We start from the raw sequence: 20,939 nt of genomic DNA, 5'->3' as shown, positions 1-20,939 counted from the left end.
GGAAGGGCTTATTTCATGGTCTCTGACACATTTTTCACAACTGTGAAATTGGTATGGCCCTAATCAACTGTCAGCCCTGATAGCCCTCTGTTCATCTGAGGCTGGCACTGGACATGAGTGCATGAATGGCCACTGCAAAAGGATGTTATAAAGTCAGTTGTGATAGTCAGCAGGAACTGCAAGTGTGGGTGTTTTCTTTTGAATGTGGGCAGATCTTCTTGTAAGAAGTTTGTATTGCTTATTTGCACTTATTGGAACCACTGCCAACTTTGTGTGCAAAAGGTTGTTTTCATCCATCATAATCCTGCATGCAGTTTTAAGGGTAAAGGCATCTTGCTGAAGTTTCAGGGGAGCTATACAAGCCAACACGTATAAATTAGATGTTAATGTGTGCCTAAAGCGACCACCAATGATACAGGTGGCTGTATTCAGCTCTAACTGAATGATATATATGCTGACTTCTGCCCCAAACTGCTGCACAATATTCTGCTGCAATGAATACCAGCACCAAGATTGAGGTTTGTAAAAACATTTGCCTCTGCCCCTAGCAGGTTTCTGCTAGCTTCTGGGTCAAGGCAGTGTGGCAAGTGATCTTTTTCTTTAAGTATTCTAGATGGGACTAGTATGCTAAAGTGCAATACAGTCTGACCCCTAAATAAGGGTCAACTGGCTGGAGAGGGAGTGGGTGATCCTCACCACAGACTGCAAGGGGTTGATTAGTCAGGCGATTGTTCAGCTGGAAGGTCATGGCTGCCATCTTACTCATTTACTGGAAGTCTCCACTGACCAAGGGAAGTGGCCAGAGCATGTGTGTCCTGGCTGAGTGACCCTTCGATATTATGTAGAGCAGTGGTTCCTAAACTGGGGTTTCTGAATCCTTGGGGGTTCATGAAATGTATCAGGGGGTTCTCAGAAAAAAATTCTGTAACTGTGGACAGAGCTGTCCCTAGGATTCCCATGACCATGACTTCCTGGCAGAACAAGTTTAAGCTTTGTTGTAGTCATGCATTGTTTGCCTGGACAGCTCAAGACCCAAATGCTTGTGGGAGGAACTCTTCATTTGAGTTGGCTTCTTAAATACCTTCATGCTGTTCCACATCTGGTACTCCTTGATGAAACATGTAGGAGGCTTAATCCAAGTGATATGAGCTACAGAAGTGAAATCTTGGAAGACTGTTTCCGTTTTCATAATGTAATAAAATAATGTAATGATAAATGATAATGTAATAATAAATAGTATGTAATAAGCAGGATGGATTTGATTTAAGTCACTAGTCAGGAAGACTCGATTTAATCATGGATTTCTACATAAAAGTGCATTCTTGTTGATTGTTATAACCTTAATACATATTCTTCACAACTCAGAGATAGATGTAGGTTTCATTTTTAGAAGGTACACACTATACATTTTTAAACAGTGATTCATTCTGAAAACTTTTCAGATTAGTTTTACAGCTATATGAGAAAATGAATGATTGTTTGGTTATTTCATTTACCAAAGGTAATTGAAGCACATAGTTCACCTCCCAATGACTTCATAAATATCTCCAATTCAACAGGTTAATCATTAATATTTGGAGGATTTCTTGCCATGCTGTACGAGGAAGAAAACATCACCAGACAGACATTTAAATGGTTTTATTTAACTAAAACAACATTATGTATTCTGGATTTTTTTCTTCAACAGCAAACATATACTATTTTAACAAAACAAGCATATGAATTTTGAATTTAGTTAAACATTCAAGTTTTTTTAAAATCAGGTTTGTTTTTGTTAAAATTGTTTTTAACTAAAATAGTTAAATGAAATATTAAAAAAAAATCAAATCAACTATGTCAGATAGGTCAACATGAGAAACTTAAAATATTGGCTTCTGCAGCTAACTCAGTCATCTTCACCTTCATTTTCCTGTTTGTTCATAAGCTTGTTTTTCTTTTCCAGATTTCCTGCTTTTTCAGGTCCCAAACAATTTCTCAATTTGGAATGAATTAGTCCAAAGGAAGAAAATATTCCTTCTACACCGGCAGAAGAAGCTACTGCTGTTAAAAGTGAGATTATCACTTCAACAGTCTCTGAATCCAAGTGCTTAAGAGACTTCTACCAGTTCAATGGTGTGACTTTCTTTAAAACATCAGCAGCAAACATATTTCTTTAATTTATTATATATTTCTTATTCCCAAACTGGGTCTCTTTTACAGCCTGCTGCCATTATAGGGTTTTCCCTTCTAGTGAGAAAATGGTATGATAGATCTCAAGTCAATGAAGGCTACACTCAGGAAGACTTCTGGAATATGCTACTCAAACAGTTTCACTTTTGTTTCTACTGCCTGTCTCTCCCTTCTCACATTTATCTCCAGACTTCTTCTCCTTGTCCAGATCTATTCCACCCCCAGCAATCTTCTATTCATTGAACTTTTTGAAACTTTGCACTTTTAGAGAGAGGTAAAGGAGTGACTCTGTGTACACTAATTTGCAGAGGGACAATAGGGTTGAGGTCTGTTATTTCTCACCTCTATATATTATTTATTTAAAAACATGTTTGCTGTTAACAAGCATGTTATCTCTGGAGACACAAATCCACAGTTTGAGAACTGCAAAACTAAACATCTCTCATGGTGTCTTCTAGACTGAGCACTGAGTCCCATTGGGTAGATAGAAAAATTAACCTAAATAATCTATACAGAAGCCTCTAGAACTTCATCAAATTGGGTCCCTAATCCATGAACTATTGGAACTCATTTACAAAACTTTTCTTAAACATTACATGAACACATTGTCTCATACTATAGAATTAGAATTTATAATCCCTATTCCATGATGAGATCTCTTTGAGCTATAATGTATCTTTAGATAGGATTTTTTTGATAAAATGTTTTTTGTGGGGGAAAAAAACCTATTTAAATAAAAAAAAATCTGTTTTGATTTAAAAAAAAAATCATAAGCGTGTCATTAAAAAAACCCCAAATTATTTCCAAGATCACTGCTTCTGTAATTTATGCTCAGGTAAGGGAGAAAATCCCTGGAAATATTCATTTTTAGGAGGGGGTTTGCGAGATTTGGTTTGCGGGTTGTTAAAGTTTGGAACCACTGATGTAGAGTTATCCATGTCAGCAAGACAGATAACTTCCGCATACTTATCCAACCTCAGCCAGTTTGCTTATAAATGTATCTAGTTCTGCTTGAAAGACCTCCCACCAAGCTTTCTGAAAATTCCGCCAGGCCTTCTATAAACTGTTTGTTATTAATATCTGCACGCCTGTGGTGGTCAAAGAAAGCAGATGCTGAGATTTCAGAAAAGCTTCAAGCACTTTCTGCTCTTTGACCACTGGAGGCAGTTGCCTGGAAGATGAAAAGGTGATGTTGGGTGAAGTACCTGTGGCCCATCTCCTACCGTGAAAGCTGGGGGGGGGGGGAGGAGAGGTTGCCTTGGGTCATAGAGGAGTTATAGGTCAGTGACTGATGCCCACTCCATTAGATTCTCCCCATCTGTGTTGTTTTCAAGGTAACCCCAACAGACTTGATGGGAACTGAAGTCACCACAGTAAATGGAAAGATCTGGAAAGGTGGGTGGAGTAGAGACTGGCCAGTTGGCTGATGGAGGCTTGTAAATAATTAATGCAAACTCATTCACCTTGATTGCCTACAATGGCATTTGGACCAGATGTCAATACTGTGACAGAGGACAGCTCTTCTCTAACATAAGATGTCATCCCATACTGACTGCAATGGTGATGAGCAATGACAGCATAGCCTGGAACTGAAACTTGCATATCAGTGGTAGAGTGCATCTCCTGAAGCAAGATTACACGTGCTTCAAAGTTTGTATGTAGGTGGAGTCTGTAACTTTGCTCTTGCTGTCTTTCAATATCAAGGGGATCTCATCTTGAGAACCGGCCCTAGCACTAGGGTTTGCTGTGCTGGCCCTGAAAGGAGCCGCATTAGAAAATGGCTCTTTCAGGCTGATTATTGCTTAAAACGTGAACCTGTTCCACATTTTGTTTGCTTTCTTTTCCCTTTGCACTGCTTAGGGGGGATGCCACAAGAAGATAGCAGACATACCCTGTTGGGCCCTATTCTAAAAACATTCACTACTGAGTGTGATCTCACTAAATACATTAGAAGCCCTAGTTAAGTCTTTCGATATGACTTTCTGCAGTAGTATTACATCTTGAAGTATTTGCAGAATTAATCCCCTAATTAACTGCAACCAGCACAGGAGGCATAAAATGTTTTTTTGTGGGGCAACCCAAGTGTCTTAAAAAAATTCCAAGCTAAGAACTTTAATAGACACTCCTTTTAAAATTCTACAGCTTTCCTTTTAATAAAGCTTAATTTTAGGTATTTTAGGTTCACACACAACTATTTCACACTGCATGAAGCTGAAATTGTGTTTGCAAGAAATAAACTTTGAGTAAGTCTTATTAGCATAACAAATTTAACCTAATAAACTTCAAAAGTAATTTTCAGGTCTCATACTTTTATGTCAACCTCTGGGGGGAAAATGGCTTAGATGTAAAAAGCATGTATAGAATACACCTTCAGTGATTACTGAAGTCCCCCTCAATACTTTTATTATTAAATTATCAGACAGACAGTGGTTTGAACAGCAATTACCACAATCTTTTCAGCTTTCATGAATTTGGACCTATTCCACATAAAGCATAGTTAAATTCTGATGCAAAAAAACTTGCATTAATAGTCAAAAAATTCTATGTTACATTTGTATGTGCATTTAATTTCTGGTAAAAGCTGAGCAGTACATGTTCCTTTCCCAAAATCTGGATGCTTGTTTGGGATCAGGTATGGTTAGGGCAGTCGGGGGAAGGACACAGGGATGTGTGACAGCTTTATGATCAAACACTGGAATTGGGCAAGCAAACACGTTCCTCTCGAATACTAGTATGGTTTGGAAGCTTCCATTTTGGAGCCACATCTCAGGACATGTGATGGGTGCAAGATTGTTTAGAACCCCAGAGCTGTTGGATAACACAGCAGGATGGTTTACTCAATAGAAACCTCTGCTTTTAAATTCAGTACCATTGTGGTGTTTTATTTCTGCATCATCCCAATTACCATCCTCAGTTTGATATGCAGATCAGCTATACCTGAAAGGATCTAAATTATAAAATACATATAAATACATGCCTGGGATCTCCATCCCTTTTTCATGGCCTCTCTTTCCCTATAGCTCTCTCTGGCTAAACACCATAATACAAAGTAAAAGTAATCACAATCTCTGCAAAACAGTCTGTTTCTACTCAAATTTTTCTTCATTTAGCAACTTAATGATTCAATCTGATTTTACTTCACTCCACACTAAAGCCTTAAAAATCAAGTAGACAATAACCAACCTGATTATATATTAATACATACTATTAAATACATATAGTTGGCAGCCAACATATAGTTAGCACCCAATTTTCTATTTTAATATTAGTTCCAGGAACCAATTCCTGTAGCAAACCTCCTTGCTTACTCTGTCCCCATATCTACTCTAGCAACCCAACCACATCAGAGGACCTAACCACATCAGCCACACCATCAGGGGCTCATTCACCTGCACATCTACTAATGTGATATATGCCATCATGTGCCAGAAATGCCCCTCTTCCATGTACATTGGCCAAACCAGACAGTCCCTATGTAAACGGACATGGTAACACACAAAAGCCAGTAGGAGAACACTTCAATCTCCCTGGACATTCTACTACAGATTTAAAAGTAGCTATACTTGAACAAAAAAAAAAAACCTTCAGAAACAAAGAGAAACAGCAAAACTAAAATTCATTTGCAAACTTAACACCATTAATTTGGGCTTGAAGGGGACTGGGAGTGGCTGGCTCATTAAAGAAGCAGCTTTGCCTCTCCTGGAATTGCAGCAAAGAGTCCTGTGGCACCTTATAGACTAACAGAAGTTCTGGAGCATGAGCTTTCGTGGGTGCATCCGACGAAGTGGGTATTCACCCATGAAAGTTCATGCTCCAAAACGTCTGTTAGTCTATAAGGTGCCACAGGACTCTTTTTTGTTGCTTTTACAGATCCAGACTAACACGGCTACCCCTCTGATACTCTCCTGGAATTGACACCTCCTCATCTATTATTGGGAGTGGACTACATCCACCCTGATCGAATTGGCCCTGTCAACGCTGGTTCTTCACTTATGAGGTAACTCCCTTCTCTTCATGTGTCATTATATAATGCCTGCATCTACAATTTTCACTCCATGCATCTGAAAAAGTGTGTGTTTTTTTTAACCCACGAAAGCTTATGCCCAAATAAATCTGTTAGTCTTTAAGGAGCCACCGGACTCCTTGATGATAAAATTAAGATATCTAATTTAAAGAAATTACTATAGCTTTACAAAGTTTGACCGATAATATTAGATGAGCTGGTAATGGCAGCCCAATAGTAATTATGAAAGTGAAAGAAGAAGTAGATCAAAGATAGTACTTATCAATAGTCGTGAGGGGATTCCAACTTTCTCTCAAGGAGAACAATACATTACATTTAAAAAATATATAATTATTCATTATTTCCACTCTTCCAAAGATGTGCACAATGATTTAGTGACAATTAAAATGGCACCCTTTTGAGCTGAAAAACTTTACAATAATAGGAAAAGAAAATCAATAGCTCAGTTCAAAGACCAAGATTTTTTCATTTCAAAAGCCTGAAAAGAGAAGTATTTTATTTTTGCCCAAGATATATCATCAGTAAGACCTCCAGGAAGATTAACTGCAGAACAGATTGATTCACTGATGTACTCTTGTTTCCAATACTTAACTCCCCAATATCAGAAATACCACCATTTATACGAAATACAATTTGATTAAATATTGAACCTCTGCCTCCCCTCCCTCTGCACTCCACCAAAATTATCCTTCTCTACATCTGAGGCTTTAATGACTTCATCTGGGTTCCACCTTGGCATACAGGTCCATACTTACAAACAATTTGCAGAACTCAGATGAGTTAGTATAGAAAATAATCTACATATAAGGCTAACATCCCACATGGAAGATGAGAACTAATTAAGTTATTTAGAACTAAATTATATGGTGGAATTTACTTCTGAATTGTATTCCTTTGTACTTACCACACACACACTTTTCAGATTGTTAATAAGAACAAGAATAAAATGCTGATGGAAAAGTAAACACAGGGAACATCACTGGGATCGAATGTAGCCTCTACATACATTTAAGCATGTGGTCTTTTGAATCAGTATTTACACTCATCCTATGTAAATAGAGAATCCTTTAAAATTTCGATTGTTTAATTTTCATTTAAATTTTCAGTCACATTATATTAACAACGTTTTTCCACTGAATTTCTTTAGTTAAAGTGACAGTCAACATGAAATTCTAGATACTTTAAAAAAATCCCCCAATGAGAGGTAGATTCAGACACTTGTTCTCAAATCTTTCTTTGCTGATTTTGTGGCTTTACAGATGTATTATCCTATTTATCTGAAAAAACTAAAATGAAAAAAAACAACTTGTCTTCCCTGTCACTGTGTGAGCCCCTCTGCTTCAGAAAAAGCAATGGGAAACTGACTATACAGAAAGTAGTATCAAATGCATAAAGTAAAGAACGGAGTGCTGAATACAGTTTTCAAATGCACAACCGATGAAAGTTTTTTTCTTTAATTCTTTCAATTTTAGTCAACTTTGATGCTACTTGCAGGAGAAGCAGGTATGAAATTTTTAGAAAAGTATGATTTTATTTTAAGGTGGTTGTGGCTGCAGCCACAGGAATTTGAGATATAGTTTAACCTATGGCACGTGTGCCAAAAGCAGCACGCAAACTGATTTTCAGTGGCACTCACACTGCCTAGGTCTGGGGGTGGGGGGGGGGGCTCTGCATTTTAATTTAATTTTAAATGAAGCTTTTTAAACATTTAAAAAACCTTGTTTACTTTCCATACAACAATAGTTTCGTTATATATTACAGATTTATAGAAAGAGACCTTCTAAAAATGTTAAAATGTATTACTGTCACGCAAAACCTTAAATTAAAGTGAATAAATGAAGACTGGGCACAGCACTTCTGAAAGGTTACTGACCCCTGGTTTAAAGCCACCAGATACTAAGGGTTCTTTTCAAATGCCATCATAAAGGAAGGACGATCAGAATCTTAAATTTCTCCTCACTACTTTATGATCTAGGAAGCAGTGGATCTGAAGTCCTAATCTGGATTGCACATCACTTTCAAAATTTGCACGATCTATAGGCAGTTTGGGCTGAAAAGTCAAAGTTATTTGAACGGAACGTGCAAGCCAATGATCACACATTTAGAGAACTATTGTGACTAATCCTGCGAACAGCAACTACCTCCTGTCTTTACAAAGGGTTGTACAGGAGCCAAAAGACTTGCGGTAGTAAATGTCTGCAGTGACCACACACTTGGAGCTGGCGGGATTAGGAACGGTTGGCCAGGTGGTAAGATCTGTATTTATTTTAAAAGAGGGAGAATCATGGCCCTGATCCTGCCCATGGGCGCGCGCTTGATTTGGATGTACGCCCTGGGATAACCCCCCCGCGCTGGGAGGGATCAGTCCTGGGGTAAACCTTGGCCGCAGCCCCGAAGCACCCGGGGTGACGCCGCGCCGGAGGGAGGCGTGTGGGGCAAACACACGCACACAGCGCCCGGGAGCGGGCGGGTCCCGGCGGGGAGCGAGCCCGGGCCGGCCGGGAGCCTGTTAAACATGAACAGCGGTGCCCAGCGCAGGGGGTCAGCGGCCCCTCACCCCGGCCGCCCCACGCCCCGGCCGCCCCCTCGCCCGCCGTGTCCCCCCCGCCCCGGCCGCCGGAGCCAAGGGAGCCGGGTGCTCAGCGCCCCCCCGCCCCCAGCCGAGCCCGGCTCCCCCCGGCCCCTAGGCGAGCTCCGCACCTGCTGGCCGCCCGTCGGGCTCCGCGGCCCCGGCCGCGAGGCAGAGCGTCAGGGCGAGGAAGAGCCGGGCTCCGGCGGGGACAGCAGCGCCCATGTCCGCGTCCGGCAGCGCCGCCGCCGCCGCTCCGACCCGCTTCCCGGCGCTGCGGGGACGGGCCAGACGGGAAGAGGCGCTCGGCGGCCCGCCCAGGTAACCCGAGCCGGGAAGGGAGCGGCCTCCGTCCCGGCTGGCCCGCCCCCTCACACCCCTCTCGGGGCCCGAGCCCGCCCCGTCCCCGGCCCTACACGCCCCCCCCCCCCGGCATCTCAGCGCCCCCGCACGGGGCCGCCGCCTCGCACTCCCCGGTCCCCCCCGGCCGCCGCCCCCAGCCCTACACACCCCCTGGGCCCCTCAGCCCTCTCCGCGCCCCCGTCTCGCACCCCACTGGCCGCCTCGGGGCCGCCGGCCCGAGCCTGCCCCTGCCCCGGCCCTACACCCCCGGCCCCTCAGCGCCCCCGCCTCATCCCCCCCGGGCCGCCACCCGAAACCCCCGGCCCGAGCCCGCCCCTACACACCCCCCGGCCCCTCAGCGCCCCCGCACGGAGCCGCCCCCTCACACACCCCGGTCCCCTCAGGGCCCCCCCCCCAACATCCCCCCCGGCCGCAGCCCCCAGCCCCGGCCCTACACATCCCTCAGCCCTCTCCGCGCCCCCGCCTCATCCCCCCGGGGCCGCCACCCCGAAACCCCCGGCCCGAGCCCGCCCCTACACCCCCCCCGGCCCCTCAGCGCCCCCCCACGGAGCCGCCCCCTCCCCCACCCCGGTCCCCTCAGGGCCCCCCCGGCCGCCGCCCCCAACCCTCCCCCCGCCCCCCCCGGCCCCTCAGCCCTCTCCGCGCCCCCGCCTCATCCCCCCCGGGCCGTCACCCCGAAACCCCCCGGCCCTACACCCCCCCGGCCCCTCAGCCCTCTCAGTGCCCCCGCCTGCCCCACACATTCTGGCCCTCTCCGGGCTCCCGCCCCGAGCCCATCCACTGCCCCCATCCCACACCCGTCGGCCCCCGCCTCAGCGGTACGATAACCCCCCTCTCCAGGGGGCAGGCAGGGGCAGGCGTTCCAGGAGAAGGGGTGGTAGGATGGGGCAGGGGTCCCAGGAGGGCCTATCAGGAATGAGAGGAGGGGTTGGATGGGGCAGCAGGGATCCAGGGGCAGTCAGGGGACAGGGAGTGGGTGTGTGAGAATGGGGCAGGGGTCCCAGGGAGGCAGATAGGAGGTGGGGGCCAGGTCACAACCCCCTCCCCTAACCAGCCCTCCATACAATTTACAAAACCCAATGTGGCCCTCAGGCCCAAAACATCCCCCCCCAGGATTTATCTTGTCCACCCACTACTGCAAATTCATGTATTTTCCACCCCCATTTTACTACTCACCTTGTACTGCAAACATTTTTCCTCATACTGACCATGTGGATAATCTCATTCAGGAATAAACTAGTTAATCCCTATACTGTATGACTTCACACCTGTAGCTGATTCACATTAACCTTCTTGAGAGTTCCTGTACAGGCAAGATGTTAGGCAGACTTTCTAACCGTCCACAGATACCTATCCTCTGCTTCAGAGTTCAGACCCAATACTACAGCTCCAGCCCTGCAGCTGTAGCACCACAGTGTAGATTCTTCTGACATCATCAATGTAGTTATCTACCTTTCAGAGAGATGGTTCCTAGGAATGACAGAAGAATTCCATTGACTTAGCCACATCTACACCCAGTGTTAGGTTGGTTTAACTGCAGCACTGAAGGCATGAAATTTTAAAGTATAGACGTCACAAGCCCCTTGCTGTAAGAGGGCCTGATTCTATTCTTATGCACAGCCACATAGCTACCATCCCACAGCTGTGCCACCATACTGCAGGTGCTTCCTATATTGATGGCAGGGGTTTGTCTATCAATGCAGGTAATCCATCTCTCCAAGAGGCAGTAGCTAGGTTGACAGAAGAATCCTTCTGTGGACCTAGGAATGTCTACACTGGGGGTTAGGTCAACCTAACTGTGGCGCTCAGGTCACAACACATTTCACAGCCCTGAGTCATGTAGCTAGGTCAACCTAACTTTTAGGAGTAGCCCAGGCAGGGGTGAAAGTAATTTACAGGATTTACCGGTACTGCTGGAGCCCTGGGGGTGTGTGGCCTCTCAAGATTTAAAGGCCCTGGGGCACCGGCTGTGGCTGAGAGCCCCAGGGCCTTTAAATCAACCTGGTACTCCCAGCAGCAGAGGTGACTGGGTGCCTCCGGGGCTCATGGGCAAATTAAAGGGCCCGGGCTGCCATGAAGCTCCAGGCCCTTTAAATTCCCACCACAGCTCCAGTTGGGATTTAAAGGCAGCCGCATGAGCCCCGAGCCTTGCTGGGCTGGGGCTGGAGCTGCGGGCTCTGGGCTGTCCGTAGCGGTGGGGAGCTCTGAGCCCTTTAAATCCTGGCCCCAGCCCGGCCGCTGGAGCTGCGGGCGGGATTTAAAAGGCTCTGGGCTCTCCACGGCTGCGGGGAGCTCCGAGCCCTTTAAATCCCAGCCCCAGCAGCTGTGGGAGGGATTTAAAGGGCTCGGCCCTCCGCCTAGAGCCCTTTTAATCCCGGCCGCAGAAGCCAGTACGCTGTACCGGCTTACTTTCACCTCTGAGCCAGGCCCTACTTACACCAGTACTGCCTCAGTATAATTCCACTGACTTCAATAGTTATTCGTCGTTTACACCTTGAACATACAGGAGATTAGAACTAAAGGAGATTGTAAACTCTGTGGGACAAAAAACATTTTTTGTGCTGTTTGTACAGTAACTAACATCCCAATGTGCTAGGTGCTACCACAATACAAATAATGATAAAAGTCTAGCCATAGAGAACTTTGGGTAATAATTTTAAACTGCTGATGGACCAAAGAGTGAATTAGTTAAAATTCTCCTTGTTTCTAAACCTGTAAAACTGATATTCTGTAGTCTGACTTGCAAAAGTCTTCAGCCAGGGAGTTGAGTGAGTAAGTGTTCATTAGCATAAATAACCATTTTGGGAAAAGGGAAGCTGACCCTTTTCTTCTAGGGTGTGGAATATCCTGTTTTAATATTGCATTTTTCCTGAGTTTTTTTTTAAATTGTTGTAGGACAAGAAAAGAAGCAGGTGCAGGGAACCTCCCAATCTCTGTAAAATAGTATCCAAGACAAGCTAAATAAGAACGTTGTAGTTTAATTTACACATGCTGGAATATGTGTCAGGCTTTCACTGCTAGGTTTGTGACAAGGCACTGCCTGCTAGTGCAGGGCTTCTGGAACTACAGCACAAGGGCTTAATCCTGAGCTATATGGCATCCTCCCAATCTCCACCCTTACTAAATACTACACTGTACAGTGTCTCACTTCTGCTTTCTTTTTCTATCCACTCACTCTCAGAGCAACAGCTTCACAGATTACTCCAGTCCTTGACTCTCTGTCCTGCCTCCCAGATCTTTGTTGGATTTATTTTCTCAATCCAGCTCCCAGCATGGTGCATTCCTCTCTGCTCCAACATACCATGCTTTCCCACTCTCCCATGTTCATTACTCTCTAATCTGAGACTTCAGATTCCTGGGTCTCCTTGGTGTTGACTCCTGTCCTGCCTCTTGTGGTTCCAATTCCTGGAATAAAAGATCTCTTCAGTTCCTGTCCCAGCCTCTTTCCTCTCACTGCCGACAGTCTTCTTGGACACATTTCAAAGCTCTGCTGGAGTCAGAGGTGCTTTTGCAGGAATACCATGAAACAGTCTGCCAGGAATAGCGCTTTTCTTCTTTAGCTCTTCCTCCCCCCCGCTCAGTTTTGATTCTAATTTATCTCATTTTTCCTCTTGTTGTCGCTTCCCAGGCACACTGACTTTACTGAGGACAATACAGTAACATGGGATGAATTAGAGTTACATTAGCAATGAATTTGGCTCCATATATTCTTTATGTTCTCCCTCCCTCCAGGGCAAAAAAGGCCACTAGGTGTTTCAGACCAAGGTAAATTGCTATACAGGGGAGTCGCATCTTACGTGGGGGTTAGGTTCTGAAGTCAGCATGTAAGGCAAAAATCGCATATAATCAAATGCTCTTTGAGTGGAATGGCAGGTGGAATCGCCTGCACTACGGGTACAGTATTTAAATTGTAATTTCTTTGTTTTGCCGAGCGCATATAGTTAAAAATCACACAAGTTAAATGTGCCTATGATGTGACGCCAGTGTATTTAATTGTACAGTTATTGTATGATTTTAAATTCAGCCTGTTCTTGCAGTTTGGAGGATAGAATGTGTATTACATGGGGGAGAGGGAGAGGGAACTGCCACCCTACTTTAAAAGAATACTATTAAGGTTGCAAAGTCAAGCACCCAAAAGCGAGGAAATGTTAAGGAAAGATTGACCGTGCAGGCTTAATTCAGCTCCCTTGTATACACACACACACACACACACACACTTTGATACAATCTTTAGTTAAGTGATCACATACTCTAGCTTCCATAGGATCTTTCCTATAAGTTTGGCAAAGCTATAAGCAGCCCAAACTAGGCTTTTATAAAGGTGAGTGTTGAGTAGCCTTAATAGGTGGTACTACCAGCCTCACCTCTAATGTTTTTCCTTATTGTACATGTGTAAATCCCAGCAGGAGTGCCAGGCACATCAAAAGCAGCATACATCCTGAAAAGAAGAATTCAGAATATAAAAATATTTTGGATTGGCTTAAATACCCTCATAAAAGTAATAGTTTGAGTTTCTGTAAAACCAAATTCCACCATTCTTACTCATGCTGAGTAGTGCCTTACTGCATGAAGAGTTCCACTGAAAACAATTTTTTAACATGCATAGCAAAGTACTTCATCAGGGTGAATAAAGGTAACAAGATTGGGCCATGTTGTTTTCCTTAAACAAAACAAAGCAGTCCATGAGGCAGATTGAACAATTTTGTATGAGCCAAACATTTTACCCATTGATCACCTTTCTAGAGACTCCATCTTGTTCTCTTTACTTGACGAAATAGGAGTTTTGCACACGTACAAAATGATAGCATGTGGGTCTTATTCTGTTGCCATGCAATTCAACAGCAAAACTCCAGTGGATTTCAAGGGTGTAAATTCATAGATCAAATCTCCAATCTAAGCAATGCATTGTGTAGTTTTTTCTGTTGTGGCTTACAAGTTATGAGCTATGCTTGCTTGCATGGAAGTAGTCATTATGACTATACTCCTGTGCTTTGTTGAAGTTTAGGCCAGTAGACCCAATCACTAGCCTGGGACAAACAAGCAATCAGCCATACACAGTTCAGTTTGTAGCTCACTTTATTCCTTGCCACACAAACAAACAAAAAGCAACAGTCCTGTTCCTGAATGAGATTGTGGTGTGCTTTAATAGCTCAATGGTCTCACCTTCACCCAGCCTAATGGGTTCATAGGGGCAGATTTAACTTACCTTCTCCCAGCCTTCTTCTACTGCAACCACAAGCAAGCATCTTATCAGCTCTCTTAGGGAGCTTATCAACTCTCTAAGGGCTCTCCTTTGTATCTTTTAGCTGGAAATCAGTCCCAATCACTAGATTCTGTATGGCTGAATTGGCAGATTCTCAGCACCTGCTTGCTGGGCTTCTCTCCAGAGCAGGGCTGGCTGAGAGGTCCCTGACCCTTAAGGGTATGTCTACCCTGCAATTTAAAACTGGTGGCTGGCCCATGCCAGCTGACTTGGGCTCAAGCTAAGGGGTTGACATTCAGGCCTGGGCTCTAGGACCTTGTGAGGGGGGGTTGGGGAATTTCTACACCTCAATTAAGCAACCCCTTAGCCCAAGTCAGCTGGCTTGGGCCAGCTGTGGTTGTCTACACACAGTGTAGACATACCGCCCTGTTACAAAGTTTTAATTCACATGGAATAGATTGTACAATTTAATTCAATGACAAGAATACACATTGGGGTGTACAATCTTATAAAATGTAAAATGACCAAAAAAGCTAGTCTCTCTGAGTAAATTATATTTTAAAATATACCAGTTTTACAATTTAAGATGTATTCTGGTAGAAAGCAGCTGAATTTGACATAGAATGAAACAAGACATAGAATGACTTGCTATTAATTACTAGTTTAGGACCTGATCCTTTAAGCACCTGTCTTTGCAGGATAGGGGCAGGGGGAGGGCTTAGACAACATCTTTCCTATATATGTATGGTTTCCAGATGAGAAGTCAGTACCATTGAATTCATTTTGCAGTAATGCTTGATAGATTTTATTTGCTACAAATAGCTGGTGGCTTGTTAATGTCCATGACCATAAACCATATAAACAATTGTAGTCTCCTCCCTGAAGAGGTTGCTTACATAGGGATCTTGCAAGACTTGGAGATATCTCCGTGGAGCCAGTTACAGTCTCTTTCTCTTCTCTGTGGGCAGCAGGAGACTAGACAGTGAGGGAAAGAAAGGTGACAAAAGATAATCATCTCCACCTCCCCCACTGGTTAAACAGAACTCGAGGAGCTTTATACAGAGGGATGGCATCTGGGGACCTGTGTGGTGTACTGTTGAGGCCTGGAGGTTCAGTGGCACTTAATTGAGGGAATACAGGTCTTGGGTGCAGCACTGTCACCACAAAGTGACCTAGCTGACGAATGCTCCACTGCAGCTGGAGGGCCCAGAAGAGGCAATGTGCCACCTGAGTGAGGGGTGAAAGAAAGGGTTACTGTAGGACATAAAAGGTTAAATTTGTTTAAACAGGAAAAATACACATTTATGTAGGTTATGTAAAGTGCAGGTTTGTTAGCCTTTGTGGGAAGGCCTTGAAAGAAGTAGCTTAATTAGAAAAACTGGACCTGAAAGGTAACTGATAAGAGACTGAAGTAGAGGCTCCAATTAACAGGGATAGTTAATAATAAGAATGGTGCATTTGAACCAGCAATGACCCTAAACTGCCCCCAAACCTGTTTTTTAGCTAAATTAGTAACAGGCAATAATACCACTTGTTAATTGCTAATACATGTCTGAACAAGGTGGAGCAGACTACGGTGGGTCTAAATACCCCTGGGGTTAGCCCACTTGTAAGCATCTTGATCAAATGGTTATAAATGTTTTGTTACTGTTTGGCTGTAGGAAATTGCTTATTATTTAGGCTTTTTAAGATATATTTAGAATGATTGTATACATGGCTTTTGGCTTTAGTAAATACATGTATGGTTAAATTAGTGTTCTGATAATTCCTTGCATAAATAATTCCAGCAATTACTGCCAGCAGAAGCATTGCCAGAAAGTTGCTCCAATGGCTGCATGCTGTCCATACTCAGCAAGCCCTTTCAATGTCAGGCTTTCTTTCTTAACCCCATGGGAGCTGGATCCATTTCCCCAGCCACGCAGCACAGAAAAAGCGATGTCTAACTTTTATCAGCTGTTACAAGCTTGCAAGTATCCAATAAGCATTGGATTTCATTCTGATCTCAGATACACCAATTGTAAAGCCAGGATAACTACATATATTTCAGATTTACCCTGAAGTAGCTGAGATCAGCATCAAGCCCCTTAATTTTAGATACCTGAAGTGGGCAATCAGGGTAAATATATTCCAAGACAACAGACTTTGGGGCTCAGAATCTGTAACTGCAAGATGCAGCAAAAATTAGATCACTACTGTACTGAATCTTCTCCAGGCAAGGAGGGAGGTCAATTTGCTGTCATCATCTCCTAGGGGAACCATACCATATTTCCAGTTATTCTGGGCTACTGCCTGGTTTTACTCAGGAGATTCCCTGGTGAGTGTAGGACTAGTAACACTGTATGGCATGCATGATCCTCTGGAGCTGCCTGAATTCGTGTCAGATACCTCAGCCTGCACCCCTCAGTAAATGACTTAGTATTATTTATCATTCACATGCATGCATCCGACTAAGTGGGTATTCACCCACGGAAGCTTATGCTCCAAAACATCTGTTAGTCTACAAGGTGCCACAGGACTCTTTGCTGCTTTTGGAGTACCTAGACATGTGGGGGGGGGGGTGGTTGGGTTGGCATAGTAACCCTATCAAAGAAGATTATTAAGTTGGTTTGGCACGATTTGTTTTGCACAAATCTATGTTGGCTAGGCCTCATACCCCTGTTATCCTCTAGTTGTGCACAAATTGATTGTTTAATAATTTGGGGAGGGATAGCTCAGTGGTTTGAGCATTGGCCTGCTAAACCCCCAGGGTTGTGAGTTCAATCCTTGAGGAGGCCACTTAGGGATCTGGGGCAAAAATTGGTCCTGCTAGTGAAGGCAGGGGGCTGGACTCAATGACCTTTCAAAGGTCCCTTCCAGTTCTAGGAGATTAGTATATCTCCAATTACTACCATATTTTTTTTTGGTTCCTGGTCATGCTGAGATTGACTGGGAGTTACACAATATATTACTGAACAGCAAGATCAGATGTCAGGAGGACTTTTATCAAGGAGTAAGTAGCAGCAGGTGTTAAAGAAGATAGACATCCAAGACCACAAATTTCAAACCCAGCATGCTTGACTCTATAAGGTAGCCTTCCAAAATGGACAAACTGAACATCATGCAGTTTACTGTGTATGGGTACTGTCTACCCCTTGTCCATCACCAACTTTTTCCTCTTCTCTCTTGAGCCTTTTTTTTTTTTTGCCAGCTAATTATCACCTTCCACCTCTGAGGTGACTGCATTTCAGTGGTGCCATAACTGGTTAAAAGATAGGAAACAGGATAGAAATAAATGCTTTCAGTTTCAGTTTTCAGAATGGAGAGGTAAATAGTGGTTTCCCCCAGGGGTCTGTACTGGGTCCAGTACTATTCAACATATTCATAAATGATCTGGGAAAAGGTGTAAACAGTGAGGTGGCAAAATTTGCAGATGATGCAAAACTACTCAAGACCGTTATGTTTCAAACAGACTGTGAAGAGCTACAAAAGGATCTCTCAAAACTGGGTGACTGGGCAACAAAATAGCAGATGAAATTCAATGTTGATAAATGCAAAGTAATGCACCTTAGAAAACATAATCCCAACTATAAATATAAAATGATGGGGTCTAAATTAACTGTTACCACTCAAGAAAGAGATCTTGGAGTCATTGTGGATAGTTCTCTGAAAACATCCACTCAATATGTAGTGGCAATCAAAAAACCGAACAGAATTTTGGGAATCATTAAGAAAGGAATAGATAATAAGACTGAAAATATCATATTGCCTTTATATAAATCCAAGGTACACCCACATTTTAAATACTGGTTCAGAAAAGGGTAACAAAAATTATTAGGGTTATGGTACAGCTTCCGTATGAGGAGAGATTAATAAGACTGGGACTTTTCAGCTTGGAAAAGTGACGACTAAGGGGGGATACGATAGAGGTCTATAAAATCATGACTGGTGTGGAGAAAGTAAATAAGGAAGTGTTATTTACTCCGTATAACAGAAGAACTAGGGGTTACCAAATGTAATTAATAGGCTGCAGATTTAAAACAAACAAAAGGAAGTATTTCTTCACACAACACGAAGTCAGCTTGTGTAATTCTTTGCCAGAGGATGTTGTGAAGGCCAAGACTATAATAGGGTTCAAAAAAGAACTAGATAAGTTCATGGAGGATAAGTCTGTCAATGGCTATTAGCCAGGATGTGCAGGGATGGTGTCCCTAGCCTCTGTTTGCCAGAAGCTGGGAATAGACAACGGGTTGGATCACTTGATGATTCCCTGTTAATTCCCTCTGGGGCACCTGGCATTGGCCACTGTTGGAAGACAAGTTACTGGGCTAACATGGACTTTTGGTCTGACTCAGTATGGCCGTTCTTATGATAGGGTCACAGGAGAAGGCCCTTTCTCATGTGGGTTGTCGTCTTACCAGTGGGACTATTTGCACGTATAAGGGCTACAAGAGATAGGGCCCCAGTTTGCAATGTGCTTTGGGATTCTTTGAGATTAAAGGTGCTATGTAGATTATAAAATACAGTTACTCCTCACTTAACGTCGTCCCGGTTAACGTTGTTTCGTTGTTATGTTGCTGATCAATTAGGGAACACGCTTGTTTAAAGTTGCGCAATGCTCCCTTGTAAAGTTGTTTGGCAGCCGCCTGCTTTGTCCACTGCTTGCAGGAAGAGCAGCCCATTGGAGCTAGCTGGTGGGGGCTTGGAACCAGGGTGGGCTGGAAGCCCCCCTATCAGCTCCCCACTCCGCTAAGTTCCCTGTGCGGCAGCCACCCAGCAGGCTAGCTTCCACCAGTGCTTCCCCCGCCTAACAGCTGTTTGACGGCACTTAGCGCTTTCCAGGAGGGAGGGGGAGGAGTGGGTATGTGGCACGCTCAGGGGAGGAGGCGGAGAAGAGGCAGGGCAGGGATGGGGACTTGGGGGAAGAGGGTGGAATGGGGGCAGAGCGAGAGCGGTGCAGGGTGGGAAGAGGTGGGGGGGCGAGCACCCACTCGGCAGAGGAGAAGGTGGTGCCATAGGGGTGAGTGGCAGGGTGAAGAGGTGAGCAGTAGGTGGGTGAGCGAGCGGGTGGGGAGGCGAGCAGTGGGTGGGGGACTGAGGAGGGATGCAGCAAGCCGGGGGACTGAGGAGGGACGCAGCAAGCCAGTGGCAGGCCAGGGGATGAGGAAGGGCACGGTGGGGAGGGGCGGGGGGAGTGTGCGGAACCTGGGGCAGAGCCTGGGAGGAGCAGGGATGGACTGTGGGTGGGACTGATGGCTCCCCAATGTGTCCTGCTATATTAGTGTGGTGATCTGGTCACCCTAGATAGCATGGGTTCATCACTGTTCGTTTCTGCAGGGAACGTTTGCAGCCACTGCCATGCCTCTGTTGTGTCTCCTCCCTCCATTCGTGCTGCCTTGTAAAGTGCGAGGCTACATTAACAACAATGGGTTAACCCTTGAGGGCTCAGCCGAGTGCTAGTTCATCATTTAGCAGCAAAAACAACACCTTAGAGACTAACAGAGATTTGTGGCACCTTAGAGACTAACACATTTATTTGGGCATAAGCTTTCATGGGCTAGACCCCACTTCATCAGCTGCAAGGCATTCCCTGGGAAATATCCCACCCTCTGATGCCACCACCTCAACCAGACTTCACAATTATTATCGCTGTGTACAGTATTGTTTCTTTAAAACTTATTTTGTGTGTGTGGGGGGGGGAACATATATATAAATGTCTTTTGTCTGGTGAAAAAAATTTCCCTGGAACCTAACCCCTGCTATTTACATTAATTCTTATGGGGAAATTGGATTAACATCATTTTGCTTACAGTAGCATTTTTCAGGAACATAACTGCAACATTAAGTGTGGAGTTACTGTACATCTGAAACTGTACTGTTTATGCTCAGGCTTCTAGAACATGTCAAACACATCAGAGTATAAACGTCCTCAATGTTCACCCTTTTCCATCTGCCTACATGTCCAATAAACATCTCTCCTACACTTCAAGTGGAAATTTAGGAAACTGAGCAATGTATGAGAAGAAATTTTGCATTGCTTGAATCCAGATCAAATACCTCTTGCTGAAAAGTGTATTTCTGAAGTTAGTTGGCTTGAAAGCATTAGCTTCTAAGCTATCCTTAGAAATAGATAGAAGCCAGTGGTATGTTTCAGAGGGAAACATATTGATATTTGTTTCATAAGCATAATAATTCTGTTCCATGCAGGCATATAGATACACTCTCAAACAGAAGTGCTGACAGATATGTTATCTTCCTACATCTCCTTTTCCTTATTTATCTGGCCCACAACACAAAACATCAAAACGGCTCCCGATATTGTGAGAAGCTGAGTGCCCTCAATGCCCATTGACAGCATTCTACATCCTGCTCATTCTGACCCTAAGTGCGTGTTGTGTCCAGGGGTGGCTCCAGGCCCCAGCACGCCAAGTGCGTGCTTGGGGCGGCACGCCGCGGGGGGCACTCTGCCAGTGCCGCGAGGGCGCAGGAACGCCTGCGGGAGGTCTGCCAAAGCCGCGGGACCAGCGGACCCTCCGCAGGCAAACCGCCAGAGGCAGCCTGCCTGCCGTGCTTGGGGCGGCAAAATCCCTAGAGCCGCCCCTGGTTGTGTCTGCAGAATACGGAGCTGGGCACAA

The 20,939-nt window shown here is 44.6% G+C and overlaps 1 protein-coding gene and 1 long non-coding RNA gene across 4 annotated transcripts in view; both read right to left on the bottom strand.

Annotated features, from left to right (window-relative positions):
• The window catches only part of IL13RA1 (interleukin 13 receptor subunit alpha 1), a 29,490-nt gene extending 18,992 nt beyond the window's left edge, over nucleotides 1–10,498 (bottom strand). The window contains exon 1 of one of the 3 annotated variants that reach the window (XM_045030980.1): nucleotides 10,302–10,498. In XM_045030980.1, the coding sequence (XP_044886915.1) occupies nucleotides 10,302–10,317 (16 nt within the window). In that variant the 5' untranslated portion in view covers nucleotides 10,318–10,498. Of the gene's footprint in view, nucleotides 1–1,496; nucleotides 1,552–8,893; nucleotides 9,078–10,301 lie in introns of those variants that run through there. The other 2 variants (XM_045030978.1, XM_045030979.1) reach the window with 2 other exon arrangements.
• Nucleotides 10,499–11,553: 1,055 nt separating this feature from the next.
• LOC123377866 lies at nucleotides 11,554–14,620 on the bottom strand. Its single transcript, XR_006582369.1, has 3 exons — nucleotides 14,332–14,620; nucleotides 13,490–13,563; nucleotides 11,554–12,767 (listed from the first exon to the last, which is right to left on the bottom strand). It is a non-coding gene; the product is annotated as an uncharacterized LOC123377866 (long non-coding RNA).
• Between the last annotated feature and the right edge of the window lie 6,319 nt (nucleotides 14,621–20,939).

This window comes from Mauremys mutica, chromosome 9 (genome assembly GCF_020497125.1).
Source record: "Mauremys mutica isolate MM-2020 ecotype Southern chromosome 9, ASM2049712v1, whole genome shotgun sequence".
Lineage (NCBI taxonomy): Eukaryota > Metazoa > Chordata > Testudines > Geoemydidae > Mauremys > Mauremys mutica.
This window is presented reverse-complemented; position numbering and strand designations above follow the sequence as displayed.